We start from the raw sequence: 20,897 nt of genomic DNA on the forward strand, positions 1-20,897 counted from the left end.
TGCTTCAAACTATATTATTTGTATTCCATTATTTAATAATTGAGAAAGGTTGAACTTAAAATTTTCATCATTACTCATTAGAGGTGTTTAAAGAAATTAAGAATACATTTCTCAGAGGTGACTAGAATGAAATAGGAACAAGTTCAGGAGTATGATGTCTGTCTATCTTTATAATTATGTTGAACATCAGTAAGTGAATCATGTATATTTGTTTAAGGAGCTGCTTCTGGGAAAATTTCTGGGTAATATTTTGGAAAGATGAATGTAAATGATCTACAAAAGTGTTGCCTTGTAAACTAATCTCGTTAAGGTTATTATCATGCGACATTTTGTCTTTCAACATCACGTACTCTTTCTCTTTTAGAAAAATGACTACAGCTGATGCTAAAACTAAAATTCACCTCAATTCCTGCAAAAATCAATGTCCTAAGCAGGTATGTTCAAGCACAGTCCTTTAGAAGAGAATGTAGAATTTAAGCCTATTAAGAAATTGAATGTTCGGCTGTTGTATTACCAGATACTACATGCTTATTGGATATGTCAAAGGATGAGTATTGTGGATTTTTTTTGTAGAATTGTATGTTAAATAATTGAATTTGCGCAAAAGATGACCAAAATATATCACTTTCTAAAGAGTACTGAGTAATTATAAGTTTTTTCATCATCTGTTTGCCTTATTTAATTTTTTAGCTGTCAGTTTTTCTCTTGTCTTAAAGTTAGTTCATTTTCAACTTTGCATCAAGAAAGAATCCATCCAGATGGCTGAATGCAGAATGAGTCCAGCCCAACATCATAGCAGTCACTTTATTTAAAAACCATGCTCTCTGACAAATCATTTCAAGTAAGAGCTGTGCAGCTGTCAAGTGGAGATTTTTTTTAATGAAACAATCAACCCTTCTGTACTTATTTGGTGTAAACTTCCAACGGAACAATTTTGAGCAAGTTTAGGTCTGACCTTCACTTATTTCATTTTATTCCTTGTATTTATTGAACAAAATTCTGTGTATCATCTTCATTTTTTCCAGTTACCTTGTGGACATCGATGCAAAGCAATCTGCCACCCTGGTAACTGTCTAGAGAGCTGCAGCCAGAAAGTGAAGATGAAATGCCCCTGTAGGCGGATTAAAAAGGTAAAACCTTAATTATAATACATTGTGAAAATTCCAGAATAGGAACTTTGCCTTGTTATTTCATATGTTCGAGCCCAGCAGTTTCACTTGGCCAATTAAGTTCTGGTTTACCATTCGCGGGTGTGCAATATCCACTGCTGCATTTGTCACTGGGAACTCAATTATCCTAAAGCCTGTGATTCAGCAAGCAACAGGCCTTTGGATCTTTATCAATGCAAGATTTTTCAAGCACTCACCATATCAAGCTGGGTGGGTGGGGAGGAAAGTGGAGATAACACTTCAACTTTAAAATCTTCCTTTAAATCAGAAAAAGAAAAATACCTGAGATGCTCTGAAATAAATGCTGGGAACATTCAGCAAGTCGGGCAGCATAAATGGAAAGTGATATGGTTAACTGAAAAGTTCTGAAACTGGTTGCCATTAGTGGGAAAGGGAGAAAACAAGCTGTTTTTCAGTAGCAGAGGTAATGGGAAGAGATGGATGATACAAAAGGAATATATTGAAAAAGTGAGACCAGATGATTTAAGGCAACAGTTAGGATCAGATTATGTTCTTTTCATTGTACTGCGTGTTGCTAATAGCAAGGCTGTGGAACGTGTCTAGTAGAATGTCTGTGATGGAAAGTTATCAGGGAAAAAAAATAGGAGTTAGAGGCTGAAGAGGGATAAGAAAACTGACTGAAGCAAAGGAACTTGAGTTTACAGTTGTGTTAACTATGCTAGAGAGAAAACCGTGAAGAAAAAAGGAAGACCTCTTAAAGGAACTTGTGTGAAGAGTCTTGTCTTGAGGGTAGATGTGACAGAGATAGAGGGACAAAGATGGTTGGACTAATGTTTGAAATGAGAGAGAAGAGCTGTCAAAATCATTCTGATATAGGATGGAGTTGTGGAGTGATTAATGCTCATGTTGAAATTGAACCAGTTAGAACCAGGAAACTGCAATAAAACAAAATGTTGGAAATACGCAGCAGGGCAAATCCCATTTGTGGAAAGGAAACAGTTTGAAGACCTTTCAACAGAGTAAACAAATTGGTTTTAGAGAATGAGGGTAGGATGGATAAGATGGAGAATATTTGTCTTGGGTCATATGCATATAAGGACTGCTAATGTGATCAACACACACAGAATGTTGAAGGAACTCAGCAAGTCAAGTTGCATCTATGGAGGGGATTCATTTGGATGCCATTTGGATGCCATTTGGATTCATCTCAGGACCCTTCAGCAGCAGAATTGAGAATGTACCTTCATCCTACTACAGATTTACCATTTGTCTATCCATCTTGCCCCATCTAATCTACACTCTATGCATTGTAAAACTAATATTTTCTCACTGCTTTTGATACAAGATTGTTTTGTAGATATTGCCAAGTGTTTGCAGCATTTTGCCTTTTGCCAGTTTCTAGCACATGCAGTTTTTTTGAGAGTTATCAAGGAAGGTGACAGAGGGCACCAGAGGTGTCCTAAATGCATATAGCGAGGAGTTGAACAGAGGATGAAAGGATAATGTTCAGATTGAAAGATCCTGATGGATCTTGGCAGCTATCCAGATGGCCTTTTGACTTTGAGTAGTTTTAATGAACATTCAAATGGGTCTAAATTACTAAAATAAATTATATTTAAAAATATTAAATGACAGTTTAAGTGGTATAAATGAAAACATTACGCCGCTTGTACAAACTTTAATTTGGTGGTCCCATCCAAATTAAACAGGGTGGTGCTCCATCTATCCAGAAACTAGACTTAAAATGTTTGTCCGCTGCTCCTGGTCAAGTTGTGTGCGGTTTTACCCTGGGGCCCTGGTTTCCTTCCACGTACTAAAGATGTTCAGTTGGGTAGATTAATTGCCCACTGTAAATTACCTGTGGTATTGATAAGAACTGGGAGGGGGGCATTGAGAGAAAATAAGTTATGGGGGAAATTGAGGATGGAATTGCTCTTGAGAACTAGCATTGACTTGATGGACAGAATGATACCCTCTTTGGTCATAAGAAAATTAAAAAAAAACAAACCACTTGCATCTGTAAATAGATTGGTAATGTGTATCAAATTTTTAAGGTTGATTCGGTTGAAATAGTTTGAGTTGAAGAGGCTTTAGTCAGACTGCCATGTAATTGGCTTCAAAAAGTTATAAATTCCTCACAGAAAGCAGTTTAATTTTGGGAATTTAAATGATAACATTATATGCAATATAATATTCATCCAATAACTATTTCAAATACTTTTACATTTTTTAAAACCAATTACAAGCTTGTTTTTCCTTAATCTTCAAATGCATTCCTTTATGCATACAGGGAAGAATTATTCAAAATTAGGTGAAGAAGACTATCTTTATTGTTTCAGTTCATGCAATAAGTCAGTGAAATGATTCAGAAAAGAAATTGAATTTGAGTTCTGCAAGGTTCAGATGTATTCTGCATGGTTGAGATGTCAGTCATGCACTTTGAGTATAACTTCCATCATTGCATGAACTGTATCATCCATGGTTTTTTTGTGTAGCGAGTTTAAAAAAAAGTTTATTGACAATTAGTAAGTGTGCGTATTTATGACATTTTAAGCAAAAGCTTATTTAAATTCACTATATCTAGATCATTCATACATAATATATATAGTTTTCTTTTAAATTAATGCAACATTCGTTGAAGAACTAATACTGTAGCCACTTTCTGTGTTCTGTAAGGAAATGCTGTGTTCAGTGGTGACTAAGGAGCAGGTCCTGGTGGAATGTGATGAAGCCTGTCAGGAAATGAAACAAAAGGCATCTGAGGTAATGTCTCCTGTATTGTCATGCTATACTCTCCAAGCTTTCCTTAAGGTACAATAGACTTGGCAAACAAAGGAACTCCCCAGTCAAGCCATTGCAGTTATATATGTGGATTTCAACAAGTTAAGCTACCATAATGCGTGTGTCATGTCATATTGCTCAGAAGATATTTAATCACAGTTACTTTCTCCGCCAGGTGTGGTAGTAAAAGCAGATTCCATGGAACTTGTAAATAAGATAAATATTTGTAAAAAGCAGAGGTTGTGGCGAAAGCAGAGAAATGAGAAAGGATATAGTGGCATCTTGTATTCAGAGTTTAATGTTTCAAAGCATGATATTTGTCACAGACTCAACTTAATGTTTTTTATTAATTGATTAGGAAATTGAACAATAGTTGTTGGATAGAATTAAATAAATCTTATGTGGACACATAGCAGTGATGCCTTGTGAAAAATCTACATTCTCGTTTTTTTTTAAAATCCTGTCATGTCTGTCTCTTTTACCCCAAACATGAAATATATTAATTAGAAATTAATGGCCTCATAATTGCACAATTTTTGACTCGTTCCCTGGATTTGAACAGTATCTATCTGAGAGAATATGATCACAGCCAAAATGAAAATAGTTGGGCAAGGGGTGTTGACAGTATACAAAAACATTCAATATCAGTAGCTTTAAAAAAAATGAAAGTTTCCCAAGTACTTGGCAGACCATTATCGAAAGTATGATACTGTCAAATGAAGTATTTATGCTGAATGGCTATAACTTGGGTCAAAAAATGTAGAAATTAGGAGTGGTAAGCATGAAGTGGGGGGGGGGGAATTCCAAATGTTAGGCCCTTGATAACTGAAGGTGTGACTGCAAATCAGATCCTGGAGAAATGGAGATGATTTCTCACCAATATCTAAATTCCCAGTGATGGTGTTTACCTATTGAATTGTCAGCAATGGCTTGAAACATTAATTTATTTCTGATTTAAAGCTTCTCTGCAGCTGCCAACTAGCTGACTGGAAAAGCAGTGGAATAATAGCTTTTGCCAGAAATGATATATCATGAACTAATTACCTCAAATTGAATTATTGCAATGTTAATCCAGAGTCAGAAGAATTTTAATCATTTTGCCATTATGGAACTAGACAGGATTTTAAATTAAAGACTCCCAAGAACTGTATTGGGTTACATGCAAAACCTTATATGCATTATAAGGGATAAGTTCATTAAAATTTGCCAGGTGGCTTATATTTAACATGGATGTACTCCAATTTCATTTTGCTATAAGAGCCCCATAAATGCATATTTTAGCAAGGAGCAATTTAGATTTCCTCTTTCCACTTTTACAAACTGGATGATGATTATATGTCTTATGATAGTCACATTTGGGGGAAAAAGGCTTAAACCCCATTTAAGTGAGGAGAATGAAATATTATTTAAACTTTTGAAATGACTTGTGATTTGTTGAAATGAAGCGTAGTTATTTTTCAAATTACTGCTGAGGATATGCTGATCATTATCCACTATACAAACAGTATAGCTAATCTAAAATGTCAGATTTGATCTGCAAGTTTTGCGAATAAAAATGAGAACAATAGCTGAATAAGTTATTTGCTCATTTTGCATTTTTAAAGGTAAACCAATTATTGAATTAATAATATAGACATTTTATTTTTAAACTGGTAACTCCAGATGAAAGAAGCTGAAGAGAAAGCAGCTCTTGAAAAAGAAAAATTAAAACAGCAGGTAAGTGGTATAAATTAGCTGAGAGTATTCATGATGTAAAAATAAGATATTAATTAATGTTCTTAATGTTTATTGGTGCAAAATGTATCTTTTAAATGATGGAATAACATTTATTTTTACCCTCTGCTCAGATGGTTTTCTGTAGTGTGAAGTTTTGTTTTAAATTTTGCTTAACCCTAGCCTCCAGTTCTCTTTTGTCCCCCAACTTCTGCACTCCCCCATTCCATTCACCAACTATCCATGCATTTCACCCACTGGCTGTCTCTGCCTACCCCCTCTTCCTGGTTCTATCACCTTTCATTTCTGCCCCTCTGGTTTCCATTATCACCTTCCTTATCAGAATCCGCCACTGGAGCCTTTGTGTTCCTGCTCATCACCCTCCAGCAACTGTCTCCATTTTCACCCTCTAGACACCCACCCTACTCCAAACAAATCCTGGCTGCATCTCCCTCATTCTCTTGTCACCCACCTCTAACTCCACCCCTGCTCTCCTCTACATTGCTCCATGTGCCTGTCATCCTTCAACAAAACCTGCCCCTACCTGCAACCTCTCTTCTTCCTCCCCCCACCCCACTCCACAAATCATCTCTGCCCGCTGTTTCACCACTACCCTCTCTTTATACTGTCTCCCCTTGCTGTTCATAGTGCTGATGGAGGGTGTGGTAGACATCACACTGGAGGCTGTGGTAGACCAAAGGACGCTACAGAAAATCCTGTCAATTTTGGACAATGTTTCTCACCCTCTGCATGCCACCTTGGCTGAACAGAGGAGCACGTTTAGTAATAGACTAAAACAACAGCACTGCTCCAAAGAGCACTATATGAGCTCATTCTTACTCTCGGACATTAGGCTTTATAATGAGTCAACCTATAGCAGGGGAAGTGATGACCCCCTCCTGTTAGACTGTTTGAGGTAACTTAATTTTATTCTTACTTCTCTTCAAATATTCATATATCTGTGAACTTGTAATGCTGCTGTGACACTGTAATTTCCTTTGAGATCAATAAAGTATTTATCTATCATAATATTGACAATTCCTTTCCCTGCAAGGATGTAGCATTACTTACTGGTTCCTCCAGTAGATTGTTTGATGCTCGAAATTTTCAGCATCTGTGGTCTCGTGTCTCTATCTTAATTTTTTCCCCCTCTTTGGATATTTCTGAAGTAATGTTCCTTTTTATGGCTATTTTTATAACTCATGCTTCATGTGAAGCTAGTTGAAAAGGTCATTTGAAAGTTGAAGTCTTACTACCATTAAATTGGCTGAAGAGTATTGTTCAAAACGTTTTTAGCATTTGTGGTAGAGATGAATCATTTCTATTGAATTAAACCTAGCAGTTATTAGACCTATGTTCTTTTTATCTAATTACTAAGCAATCTTGTCATATAGTTTTGCCTAAGCGTAAAGATGGCATACTAGAATTGTATAAAATGTGTAAATGTCTGATTTTTTTTTACCTCAGGAAGTATAACTTGCGCTAGGGCAAGTACAACAAAGGTTTACCAGATTGATTCTAAACATGGCAGATTTTTTCCTGAGGATAAATTAAGTGAAATGACCCAATGCTGAGAACTTAGAAAAGTTAGAAGAAATTCTACTGAAACATACAAAATTTTTATGGGCTTTAACCAGAGAAAATGCAGGGTGGTTGTGGCCTGTGGTTGGTTCTTTCATGATTAAGATGAGATTGAATCTCTTCACCTTGAGGATACGGAATCATTGGAATTCTCTACACGAGGTTATGGAGTTTAAGTCACCAATTCAAAATGGACTTACGGATTTTTGGATTTTAAGGTAATCAAGGGATATGGGGTTATTGTATGAAAGAGTCAAAAGGATAAATTAGCTATAACATTGAATACAGAGCAAGCACAAGCAACTGATTAGTCTACACCTGTTTTTATTGTGTACATGACAATTAGAAGGCAGGGGTTTTGTGCTTGATGTATATTTTCACAACTGTTAGGTGAATAATCAGTGATACTACATTCAAGGTCAAGTATTTTGTCATAGATGCAAGAACAAGTATGCACAGGTGCAATGAAAAACTTACAGCCTTTACAATAGTAGGAATGTGTTGTGACCATCTGTTTCATTTCTTGGTATTTGTGTATTTCTATGGTTTTATAGATGGTTGTGTAATTAAGGTGCTGATGTTCAAAAACCCACTCTGTTTGATCACCACATGTGATGGGTGTGGTTGAAGTCTTAAATGAGATTAATACGTAAATTTAGCTAACATGATAAAGTGAAATTCAAGACTGTTTACTGTCATTTCCCGTATACAAATGTAGGGAGAACAAAATAATTGCTTCAGATCGTATGCAGTGCAAAATAGCAAAACACAAAGATAAAGAACATAATAATAAAAAACACAATAAATAAATACGTAAGATAGCTGAGAAAAACAGAGCCTATAAAAAGTAATCACATCACCCCCCCACCAGAAATTTTCATGTTTTATTGTTTTACAACATTGATTTAATTTGGCTTTTTTTACACTAATCAACGGAAAAAGACTCTGTAGTGTCAAAGTGAAAGCAGATCTCTACAAAGTGATCTAAAATAATTACAAGTATAAAACAAAATAATTGCATAAATATTCACCCCTTTAATATGACACACCAAATCATCACTGATGCAGCCAATTGGTTTTAGACGTCTCATAATTAGTTAAATGGAGATCTGTTTTTGGAGAACTGTGTGCAGTCAAGGTGTTTCAATTGATTGTAGTAAAATTACACCTGTATCTGGAAGTTCTGACTACTGGTGAGTCAGTATCCTGGCAAAAACTATACCATGAAGATAAAAGAACACTCCAAGCAATTCGGCAAAAAGGTTTTGAAAAGGTATTTTACTAGTTGCAGCTTTATGGGAGAGTGGCAAAGAGAAAGTCACTGTTGGGAGGAAAAAAACTCTCGTGAAATTTCGGCTAGAGTTTACGAGGAGGCATGTGAGAGACTCTGAAGTCAGCTGGAAGAAAGTTCTGTGGTCTGATGAAACCAAAATTGAGCTTTTTGGCCATCAGACTAAATGCTATGTTTGGCATATCCAAACAGCACACATCATCCCTACCATGAAGCATGGTGGTGGCTGCATCATGCTGTGGGGATGCTTCACTGCAGCAGCTCCTGGAAGGCATGCGAAGGTAGAGAGTAAAATGAATGCAACAAAATACAGGGAAATCCTGGAGGAAAACCTGATTTAGTCTGCAAGAGAACTACGACTGGGAGAAGATTTGTTTTCTAGCAAGATAATGACCCCAAGCATAAAGCCAAAACTACACAGGAATGGCTTAAAAACAAGAAAGTTAATGTCCTGGAGTGGCCGAGTAAGAGTCCAGACCAAAATCCAATTGAGAATTTGTGGTTGGACTTGAAAAGGGCTGTTCACTCACGAACCTCATGCAATCTGACAGAGCTTGAGCAGTTTTGTAAAGAAGAATGGGGAGAAATTGCAGTGTCCAGATGTGCAAAGCTGATGGACACCTATCCACATAGACTCAAGGCTGTAATTGCTGCCAAATACTAACTTGAAGGGGTGAGTAATTATGCAATCAATTATTTTGTGTTTAATAATTGTAATAAACTTAGACCAATTTGTAGAAATTTGTTTTTACTTTGACATGAAAGAGTTTTCTGTTGATCAGTGTCAAAAAAGGCAAATTAAATCCACTGTCATTCAGTATTGTAGAACAATAAAACATGTAAACTTCCGGGGAGCAGGGGTGAATGCTTTTTATTGGCACTGTACGTTGATTGTGTGTCTTATAAACTGACACTAGGCTGTATGTATGGTGACTGATCTATATACTACTAAAACTCTCATGTTCTGTCTGTCTGTTTGTGACCTCCAATTAGCGCAAATGGTGCATTACGGTGGCACTTTTCTGGGCTAAATCGAATTAAAATGTGCTAGCTTGCTGAATGCAGGCAAAGTTCAGGGTTATATATTCGTATAAAATTGCTCATACGCCAAAATAAACAGGCTCGCTTTCACCCTAGAGCTGATCCACCATCATGGAATTCGGGACGCGACAGCCTGACGCATGCGCACGGCCTGCCTCAGCAGCAACACCTGCCGGAGCAAAAGGGCAAGGTAGCTCTATTTCGAGGGGTCACATTCTGCTAATCACCATCGGCATGTGCAGGATTGGGACAGATGTAACTGCCACCCATCAATAAGAGATAATTAAATCTTATTGTAATGATGTACTTCGAGACACTCATAAAACCCTTTGCTGCAGTCAAAGGACAGCAGTGACTATATCATGTCCATTTAGGAGAGCGCCAGCCACATCAAGAATAATCAGCATCCTTTGGTGTTACTGCTTCGTATCTTCTATCCAGGATTAGGGTATTAAAAAAAAAAGGTCAGCCTAACTATGCCGCATGGAAAGGGAAGGGGGAAATTATGGTTAAGAGATGACGCCAAACCTTGTCGGGAAACGGCAAGGAGAGGGAGAGAACAAGAATCAGATGAGGCCAGGGCCGTATGACTCCAGGATCAAAGAGGACAAAAAACGATGAGAGAAGAAGAGACAGAGGAGGAGAGGCATGCACGTCTCCAGGATCGGAGACAAACAAAAAACAGCAGAAGAGATGAAGAGACTGGGGATGAAAGGGCTGCACGTCTCCAGAATGACTAAAACAGGCACAGAAGGAGGAGAGGAAGAGACAAAGGAGCTGTGAAATCCAGGATCAGAGACAACGAACGAACAGCAGAAGAGATGAAGAGACAGGGGATGAAAGGACTGCACGTCTCCAGAATGACAATGAGAGGCACAAGGGTGGCAGATAAACCCGAAATTATGCCATCAAAAGTGTCCTTCGTTAAATGAGGAAGAGCTATATTTGCCTTGCTACGTGTCGTTCTTCTTTAATAAACTGAGGTTTTCTACTTCAGTTTCCAAAGCAAAGCGATACCAATAGCATTCAGGAAAATTTAATGTTTATTCTGGTCACATCAGCCTGCACTGCCCATCTCTCAAAGGGTGCCCCAATGGGTCATCCCATTGTCTAGTGGGAAATAATAAAGCAATGGGTGGAGCTGGTGGGTGGAAGTGTTAATCAGCTTTACTGCTTGGGAAAGTAACCGTTTTTGAGTCGGGTGGTCCTGGTGTGGATGCTCTCTGACGGGAGTGGGACAAATAGTCCATGAGCAGGGTGTGTTAGATCCATCATATAACTGGCCCTTTTCCAGGACCTTTCTGTACCTATGTTCTTGATTGCTAGTAGACTGGTGCTTGGGATTTGCTGGCCAGTTTTGACTGTTGTAGAGCCTTCCAGTCTGCTGCAGTGCACTTTTTGTACCAGCCAGTGATTGTCTGTCAGGATGTTCTCTGCTGCCCATCTGTAGAATGACATGCATTTGGACATTCAGTGTGCAGCTCTTTTCAGCCTCCTCAGAAAGTAAAGGTGTTGGTGAGCTTTCTTGACTGTGTAGGATGTGTTCAGGGACCATGAGAAGTTAGGAGTGATGTGCATTCCCAGGAGTTTGAAACTGCTTGCAGTTTCCGCTGCTGTGTCGCCAATGTAAAGGGGGTGTTGGTGGTGCGAGTTCTAAAGTCTCTTTTGTCTTGTTGACATTAAGGAAGAGGTTATTTGCTTGGCATCAGGCCTCAAGCTCTTCCACCTTCTCTCTGTAGGCTGTTTCATTGTTGTTGGTGATGAACCCCACCACTGTTGTGTTATCGACGAACTTGATGATGTGATTACTCGGGTGTTTTGCTGTGCAGTCAAGTGTGAGCAGTGAGCACAGTGATGAGCTCAGCACGCAGCCCGGGGGTGGGAGGCACCCATGTGGGGGATGGTGGGGAGGGAGGAGCGGTTGAGCATCTTGACTATCTGAGGTCTGTTCCGATTGCCAGTTGCACAGTGATGTATTTAGACCGAGGAGTAGGAGTTTGTTCACCAATGTCTCTGGAACAGCTGTTTTGAATGCTGAAATCTAAAAACAGCATTCTGACATACAGTTATAAGAAAAAGTTTGTGAATCCTTTGCAATTAACTGGTATTCTGCATTAATTACTCATGAAATGTGGTCTGATCTTCATCTAAGTCACAATAATCGACAAACACAAACTGCCTAAACTAATAACACACAAACAATTGTACTACTTCTCATCAATACTGAGTACACCATCTAAACTATCACAGTCTAGGGTCAAAAAAGTATGTAAACCTCTGGGTAATGCCTTCTTCAAAAGCTGTTTGGAGTCAGGTGTTCCAACTAATGAGATGAGATTGGAGCTGTGGATTATAGCAGTGGTCCCCAACCTCCGGGCCGTGAACCAATACCGGGCTGTGAAGCATGCAGGGGTCTAGCGGTAACCGGAACGCACCCTGCACATCTTTAAGAAAAAAGCCGAAATAAACAAGCTAATTAATTAGGTCTCGCCCAGCATGTAAATGTTGGTCCAGATTAGAGGCGTTTTCTTGGCAATGGCTGAAGTTGGTGAAAAAGAACCCAAGGGGAGCAGCAAAAGACCTGCAGAATTGTCTAGACCTTGCTAAGGTCTCTGTTCATGTGTCCACTATAAGAAAAACACTGAATAAGAATGGTGTTCATGGAGGAAACCATTGCTGTCCAAAAAAAAATTGCTGCACATCTCGAGATTGCAAAAGACCACCTGGATGTTCCACAATCCTTCTGGGACAATGTTCTGTGGACAGATGAGACAAAAGTCAAACTTTTTGACGGAAATGCACATTGCTATTTTTGAAGGAAAAAGGGCACTGCATACCAACATCTTCTCAAATTTGCATCTTCTAATGTCACCATTTTGTTTATCTTCTGCTGCAATCTACCACTGGCAGTCACAGTACAACCAAATTTTGTTTTTTCAGCACGGTTGCAAACTGTGACTATATATAAATGTTTGCCTTGGATAAGATATTGCAGGTGTTTTAGTAACCAACTAATTGCTGCTCTCATCCATTCTTCTGGATGCGAGAGATTGAGTTTTTGTTTGTACTGCCGAGGAAGCTTAGAAAAGTTGTTGCCTTCCATTTAGTAAATGGCGCATACAGCACTACATTTGGTAATGGACTGTATTAAACACTTAGGGTGGTAGATGGGGTCAGCAATCAGGGCATACATTTTATCCTGAAAGCTGTTTTCATGTGTTTAAAACTGCGGTCTTGGAAACGGGTAGAAAAAAAGTTACTCAGCAGCTTTGTGTCATCTGAGTGATTGTAATTATTTTGTGAAGTCATTTGGTGAGCACCTCACTATAGAATTTGTAAACCATTGTGGTCTTGCAGCTTTGCAATTTTGAACTCTCTCTAGTGGGAATGAAAACAAGAGCCTGATTTTTTTCCATAGCATGTACCATGCAAAGTAACAGTGACATGCATTTGATTAATACCAAAACCATATAGTTATTGTGCAAGCCCTTAATTGCCTATATTCTGTGTTCCTTAGCCTTCCCTACAATTCTGTGCACTTCTCATAGACGACTCTGTAATGACTACGGAGAGTGAAGGACAGATTTCTAGTGTCATAGAGAACTGTGATTAGCTGGAAGTACCTATAGATAGTAAAATCCAGGGCCACATTGGCAGTATTCTGAATTTGCATCACTCTGTTACATAGTGTCTGCTTATGCCATTGTGGAATCTGCAACCTAAGCCATGAAATGCTGTCAGTCTGTTTTTGTCCCTAAGTATTGAAATAGAGCTGGAGCTAGATGTTGTTACAAGGCCAAGGATAAAGTATTGGCCATAATGTTCAAGTTTGAAGTTGGATTTCCATTTACTCTTGGTACTGGCTTTGAGAAAGCCCTGAGTACTCCTGAAGCATCTTGATGTATCTGCAATCAAGAGCCTATAGGACTTCCTAATTTAGTATGATCTGTATTTTAACAGAAGTGACGTAAGAACTTGTGTGCAGGGAGCTGATTAACAAGAAAGACGTTCTGAAAGGTGTTTGCTTGTCTATAGGCTTCTTGTACCCTGTGATCACTACATGAGGAGCATTCCATGATCTGAGCTTGTGTTTACAAACGTCAGATGGAGGGACAGCATGCCCTCTTACTTAAATTTCATCCAGTTCTGGTGTCAGTGTAGACAATTTTTCTTTGGTGTCTGAAAAGAGAAAGACACACAGTTTTGATCTCAGCAGGTGAAGTATGAAGCTTGTTTAAGTCACCTGCATCATGTAACAAGAAAAAAAATGGGGTGGTTTGGGGAGAGGGCTGTGAGAAAGTGGAATGGATATGAGCATTCCTTCAATGACCTTGGCTATATTGTTGGCCACAGTCCGTGTGGTAGCCAGTCTCATTGTGACGAGCACATTATTTAAAGTTTGGGATGTTGTCATGGTTGAATAGTGGGTACTGCGTGCGAGCTACAAAATGTGCATAGATTAGTCTCCATATTGCGTCTACAAATATGTAGATGCGTGCTAGGTAAGTGTTTGGTTTGTCACTAAGTAATGGTAGTAGAATGCTTGAAGCAATATCCAAGCATACTGATGTATCTGTTTGTTGCTGTGCTTTGTGTATGTCTTCATTAACTTTGACCAGATATTATTAAACTTCCAGCACTGTACCCAGATCCATGGGGCATTACTTCTGTTGTCAATCTCTGGCATTCTCCAGGGTCATGAAAAAACAGGCTCTTTCCTGGTTTCCCTCTCTTCTAGTAGTTCCTGTACTGGATATGAGAGCTATGTTATAAGTTCTCATTCCTGGCTTTTTTGTTACAATAAAGGTTTCTAAAGCTTTGAAATGACTTCCTGCAGTGTGTGCCTCCTCCTTATGAGCTGCAGGAATGGCTTCGATTGTGTTCATATTGTTGTAATCAGCTGGTACATGGACCTCCTGAAATTATTTCATTATTATGAGCAAAGCAGTGTATTTTTGTGGTTTGAAAGTTCTGATAATGACTTTTTAAAAGCTTACAAAATTTTAAACTATTTAAAAAAGCTTAACATGAATAGCAAGCAATTAAATAGGCTTAAAAGTTTAAAAAACAACCTTAAGCAATGCAAAAATATGAATTGCAACATTTTTTAGTTCCCTGGAGGAGGCAAGGTTCCTGTGTCACCACCCATGTAGTGTAGCTTTTCGAGCATATCCCCCTTTACTAGTGCTGGTATATCACAGCATTACACTCCCTTTCTAACATCAGAATGTAGCCACAAGGGTGGTACCAAATGCCCAGAAATCACTAGCATGTGAGTGCAAAATTAACATTAGAAACTTTTTTGTTCATTTCTGCCACATTGTATAAATAATCTGCAATTACATGAGCAATGATTTAGATTGGAATTAGTTTTATTCATGAATATCTGCTGTATATTTTGTTTTTTAATTGAGCAGGGAATCTGACAATTAAGTACTTTATTGTCTTAGAAGCTCCATTTAGGACTAAAATGTAATATCTGGTTTGAAATGATTGATAGAATCAGGTTTAATATCACCGTCGTATGTCATGAAATTTGTTGTTTTGCAGCAGCAGTACATTGTAAAATAAAGTAATAAAAAGGTCCAATTTAATGTCAGAGAAATGTATACAATATACATCCTGAAATGCTTTTTCTTTGCAAACATCCACGAAAACAGAGAAGTGCCCTAAAGAATGAACGACAGTTAAACATGAGAACCCCAAAGTCCCCCCCAACTCCCCCCTTCCGTGCGTAAGCGGCAGCCAGCAACAATCCCCCCTCCCCCCCACCAGCAAAAAAAAAAGCAAGCATCAGCACGGCCACCGAATACTCAAGCGTGAGCAAGGCAATGGCAAAGACACAGACTTGCAGTTACCCCAAAGACTTTGCGTTTCATACAGCATTCGACAAACCACAGGTTCTGTCTCTCCCAAATGAGGGAGAAAGAGGGGTCTTTAAAAACGCAAACACGAGGAAATCTGCAGATGTTGGAAATCCAAGCAACACACACAAAATGCTGGTGGAAAGCAGCAGGCCAGGCAGCATCTATAGGAAGAGGTACAGTCCTGACAAAGGGTCTCGGTCCGAAACGTCGACTGTACCTCTTCCTATAGATGCTACCTGGCCTGCTGCTTTCCACCAGCATTTTGTGTGTGCTGCTGTGAAGGAGGTGTCTCCATTTTCCCAGTGAGCAGGGAGACATAACAACAACTCGCTGGTTTACGATGTTAAAAGTCTGTTACGTCACTTTTTTTGAGCTCTCTGCCTGAAGATCGCAAAGATCTCAAGTCTTCGGGCCCACAGCAGTAGATTTTCTGACTTCCCCGACAACATACGGGGCTCCTGCTGTGACACCAACCCTCGACCCGCCCTTCTCCAGTGCCCCAAGATCTTGGGCTTTGAAATATGAGCCGGACACTCAGGCCGAACCCTTGGTGTGCCGAAAAACGGCCAGTCCTGAAACCCTGAGAATGGATCCCGTTCCTGCAAAGAACCAAAGTCTGCATGTAACTCCAGGTCAGGGTCTTCAAAAGAATTCTGAAAGGGAAAAGTAAAGATATTAAAGATGGAAATAGAGCTGTTTCCGAAGATGCAAGCAAAGGAATCACCATTTAGCGCCATCTTAACTCCGCCTCCGTGATGTTGTATAAATTACAATAAGTACAGTGGATTCCGGTTAATTGGGCCATTGGTCAATTGGGCAGTTGCTTATTTGAGACAACTCTTGGCAAAAATCAAGAAAATAGCCAGGATTCCTTTCATTTCTTTGGGACACTATGCCACTTAATTGGAGTAGGAGGTTGTTGCCAAACAATTTCTAACGGGCATTGGTCACGTGCACATTATGTAGCCCTTGGACACTACACTGTGCTTAAAGCAAACAGTTTCTAAATAGCATTAGTTGTGTGTACTTGTGTTATGTTATCTGTTTGGGCCAATGGACATCGATTCAAAGAGCAGTGATTTTTGATCATTTTAAAAAATTGCCGACCCCTTGCCAAGATGCTACCAAAAGGATTTGACAGTAACTGTAAAAATACCCAACTGGACTGAATTAAAAACCTATTTGCCTAACACAGACATCCCACCCTACAAAAACTCATTTCAGGGAGGTAGCTCCTCCCCTCCCCCCCGTCAACCTCCAAGGGTGTATATAATACTTTGTTTAGTGATTTTGTCTAATTTGTAAACCAAGTTGGATATATGCAGCAAATCTGACATTAAAATATGTACTTATATATTGACAATATTCTTGCGGACCGGTGCGGGGGGGGTGGGGGGAGAGGGGGGTGTTAAATGTGACCGGAATATAGGTGATAAGTTTGTAAGTGGCTAATACACTCAATTTCATTTCTAAAGGGGTTTATCTAACGAATTTAATATTAAACACACAGCGCATATCTTCCTCGCATGAATATAGTGATAAGTCAATTATAACAGTGGTCCCAAACCTCCAGGCCACGAAGAATATAGCAGTAGCCAGAATGCACCCAGCACATCTTTAAGAAAAAAGCCGAAATAAACAAGCTAATTGATTAGGTGCCGCCCGGCACGTAAGTGTCGGCCCAGATCAGAGGCGACGCAATCGGCAATCGCCTCTGATCTGGGTTGACATTTACATGCCGGGTGGCACCTAATTAATTAGCTTGTTTACTTTGGCTTTTTTCTTACAGATGTACTGGGGGCGTTCTGGCCACTGCTGTGTTCTTCACGGCCCGGAGGTTGGGGACCACTGAATTATAAGTCACTTATAAGTCAATAGCATCATAATATTTTATGTAACGTTTGGATATTAAACACACAGTGCATATTTTCCTCGTATGAACATATAAAATCATTGCAACACACCAATATCGCTGAATCAGTGGGAGCCCTGAGCTTGTTTCCCTGCAACAAGACGGTCCCATCAAGGGGTGATGGGAGACAGCGATACTCGAAGGGAGTTCCTGATGTCCAGTCCATTCCACAAGTTAGTTTTCGTTGCATTCATTGCAGAAAACTCCGCTTCGCAGCGATATGTTGGAAATGGAAGCAACGTTTTCAGTGCTTTCGTGGCTATCTCAGGATATTCAGCCTTGACTTTGATCCAGAATGCCGGCAGAGATGTTATGTCAAACATACTTTTCAGCCCGCCGTCATTTGCAAGCTCGAGGAGTTGATCTTTTTCCCGCGCTGACATGGGAGATTCACCGGAAACATTCACAAATGGGTCACGGACCTATTCCTTTGCACGTCTTGGGTCACTGATGACCTCGTGTGCGTTAAAATTCAACAGTGCGTGACAGGGAATGAGGAAAGGTGCAGCTGACTCATATCATTTCATATCGCCAAATCATATTGTTTCTTCGCGGCCCGGTGGTTGGGGACCACTCTTAGCATGAAGAGAGACCAATCAGGATGCTCGCTCTCCCTCTCAAAAAAATCTATTTCCGGGATACTGTATATAATTTCCAGGCGTCAGGGAGCCACTATCAATATCCGGGAGAGGTGGGATGTCTGCTCACAACACTCATTGTCAGCTGGCAGAGATAACTGGAGTGCTGAAATTTAGAATTACACACTGATACATCTGCAAGGTAAACTGCGAGAATAAGCATTATGCAATGGACTACAGGGAACATCCCAAAAACAAAAGCATGAAGCTAAGGATCCAGATATTAAACAGGTCCTCAATCAATGGTTTTCCATTGTAACTGGATGAAGTGTGTGTGCCAGTGGACCAATGTTTAAAAACAAGTCAGAGCTGGTCACGAAGATTATAAAGCAACAAATGGTTGTTTGCCTTGATGGAAGTGTTGGCACCATATTAAATTTAAGGAAATACATGGTGAGAAAGATATTGCTGTTGCTATAATTGCAAAAACATGGATATCTACAAAACTCCCTGACTTGCTTCAAAAAATATTGTGCGATGATACCTACAATGACGATGAAATAGGCCTTTTTTATTGTGCCACACTGAATGGGTCCTTTTGCTACAAATCCACAACACTATCAGGTTCAAAGAAACCAACGGGTTGCATAGTGGATCGATTACCTGCACTTGGTGTCTGCATTGATTTTGTTCATTTAATGTCAATCAAAAGGACACTGCGTGTACACTGGATGAATTCCTCTGTTGATATATTTTAGGAATGAATATGGTTTTATAGTACTGTAGTAATATTGCTAGTGTTATAATTTTTTCTGTATTTCATTTAAATACATAATTTGTTACTCAGTTAAACAGTAGTTTGTCTTTTAATACCTTAACATTTTCCATAAAACTTCGGCTAGTTGAGACAGCCACTTAATTGAGCCAAAATGTACTGAACCTGATGTGTCCCATTAACTGGAATACACTATATATATATATATATATATATATAAATTAAATAGTGTAAAAAGAGAGGGGAAAAATACTGAGGAAGTGTTTATGGGTTCATTGTCCATTCAGAAATCTGATGGTGGAGGGGGAGAAGCTATTCCCGAAAAGTTGAGTTTGTCTTCAAGTTCCTGTACTGCCACCTTGATGGTAGCAATGGACATCACCCAGGACTTGCCCTCTTCTCGTTGTCACTGTCAGGTAGGAGGTATAGAAGCTTGAAGGCACACACTCCACGATTCAGGAACAGCTTCTTCCCCTCTGCCATCTGATTTCTACATGGACGTTGAGCCCACCAGCACTATCTCACTTTTTAATTATTTGTTTTGCACTACTATTTTTAATTTAACTATTTAATATAGATATATATACTTGCTATAATTCATTTATTTGTTTCTACATTTATAATGTATTGCATTGTATTGCTGCTGCTGCTGCTAAGTTAACAAATTTCATGACATATGCCAGTAATATTAAAACTGATCCTGATTCTAATGAGAAGAGGGTATGTCCTGGATGATGGTGTTCCTTAATGATGGATGCCACCTTTTTGATGCATTTCCTTTTGAAGGTGTCCAGGATGCTTTGGAAACTAGTGCTTTACCCAGTTCTGCCCCCCCCCCCCATACCAGACAGTGATGCAACCAGTTAGAATGCTGTCCACAGTACATCTGGAGAAATTTGTGAGAGTTTTTGATGACACACCTCAAATTCCTAATGATATATAGCTGCTGTCATGCCAACTTTGTAATTGTCATAGTAGTCATAGTCATACTTTATTGATCCCGGGGGAAATTGGTTTTCGTTACAGTTGCACCATAAATAATAAATAGTAATAGAACCATAAATAGTTAAATAGTAATATGTAAATTAAGTCAGTAAATTATGAAATAAGTCCAGGACCAGCCTATCGGCTCAGGGTGTCTGACCCTCCAAAGGAGGAGTTGTAAAGTTTGATGGCCACAGGCAGGAATGACTTCCTATGACGCTCTGTGCTGCATCTCGGAGGAATGAGTCTCTGGCTGATTGTATTCCTGTGCCCAACCAGTACATTATGTAGTGGATGGGAGACATTGTCCAAGATGGCATGCAACTTAGACAGCATCCTCTTTTCAGACACCACCGTGAGAGAGTCCAGTTCCATTCCTACAACATCACTGGCCTTACGAATGAGTTTGTTGATTCTGTTTTTGTCTGCTACCCTCAGCCTGCTGCCCCAGCACACGACAGCAAACGTGATAGCACTGGCCACCACAGACCTGTAGAACATCCTCAGCATCGTCCGGCAGATGTTAAAGGACCTCAGTCTCCTCAGGAAATAGAGACGGCTCTGACCCTTCTTGTAGACAGCCTCAGTGTTCTTCAACCAGTCCAGTTTATTGTCAATTCATATCCCCAGGTATTTGTAATCCTCCACCATGTCCACACTGACCCCCTGGATTGTATCAACATGTTAGGCCAAGGATAGATCCTTGGAGATGTTGAACTTAAAACAGCTCACCTTTTCCATTTCTAATCCCTCAAGGACATTATTAGAAGTGTATATTTGGCTGTCTGTTCAATGAAATGGAAAGATCCCACATCAATACTTGAAGAACATGTTTTCCTGGTTTCCTGCTCAATATTTTTAACCAGGACCATCACAAATATATTTGTGGTTTTTGGTATCTTGAAAATACATGGTGTCCCATGTCTGCATTTCAGAAGTGCCTGGGCTGTTCACCACTTTGGGTCATGCTGTAAGTGTGAGAGTTGCTATCAAATGCTGGTGCTTTCTTACTGATTTGATTTGAAAATCCAATGACCTTTCAGCCTATTTTGTATGCTGAAGAAAATTCTTTAAAGATTGGACAAAGCAATAACATTTAAATTTTCACTTCTAAATAACATAGAATAACAATAATTTGTGCAAGCCAAATAATGCGAGCATTACCCCCCACTGCACAAATAAAAAAATACAAGAAGTAATTATCACCACCTCTTAGTGTTTGAAAATTGTAATGACCTTTATAT

General features: G+C 39.3%; 1 protein-coding gene across 1 annotated transcript in view; it reads left to right on the forward strand.

Annotated features, from left to right (window-relative positions):
- Positions 1-20,897, forward strand: part of nfxl1 (nuclear transcription factor, X-box binding-like 1) — a 105,390-nt gene that overhangs the window by 82,448 nt on the left and 2,045 nt on the right. Inside the window, exons 18-21 of the mRNA XM_072252755.1 lie at positions 365-434; positions 1,026-1,130; positions 3,807-3,893; positions 5,574-5,627. Coding sequence (XP_072108856.1) covers positions 365-434; positions 1,026-1,130; positions 3,807-3,893; positions 5,574-5,627 — 316 coding nt within the window. The remainder of the gene's footprint in view (positions 1-364; positions 435-1,025; positions 1,131-3,806; positions 3,894-5,573; positions 5,628-20,897) is intronic.

This window comes from Mobula birostris, chromosome 3 (assembly GCF_030028105.1).
Source record: "Mobula birostris isolate sMobBir1 chromosome 3, sMobBir1.hap1, whole genome shotgun sequence".
Lineage (NCBI taxonomy): Eukaryota > Metazoa > Chordata > Chondrichthyes > Myliobatiformes > Myliobatidae > Mobula > Mobula birostris.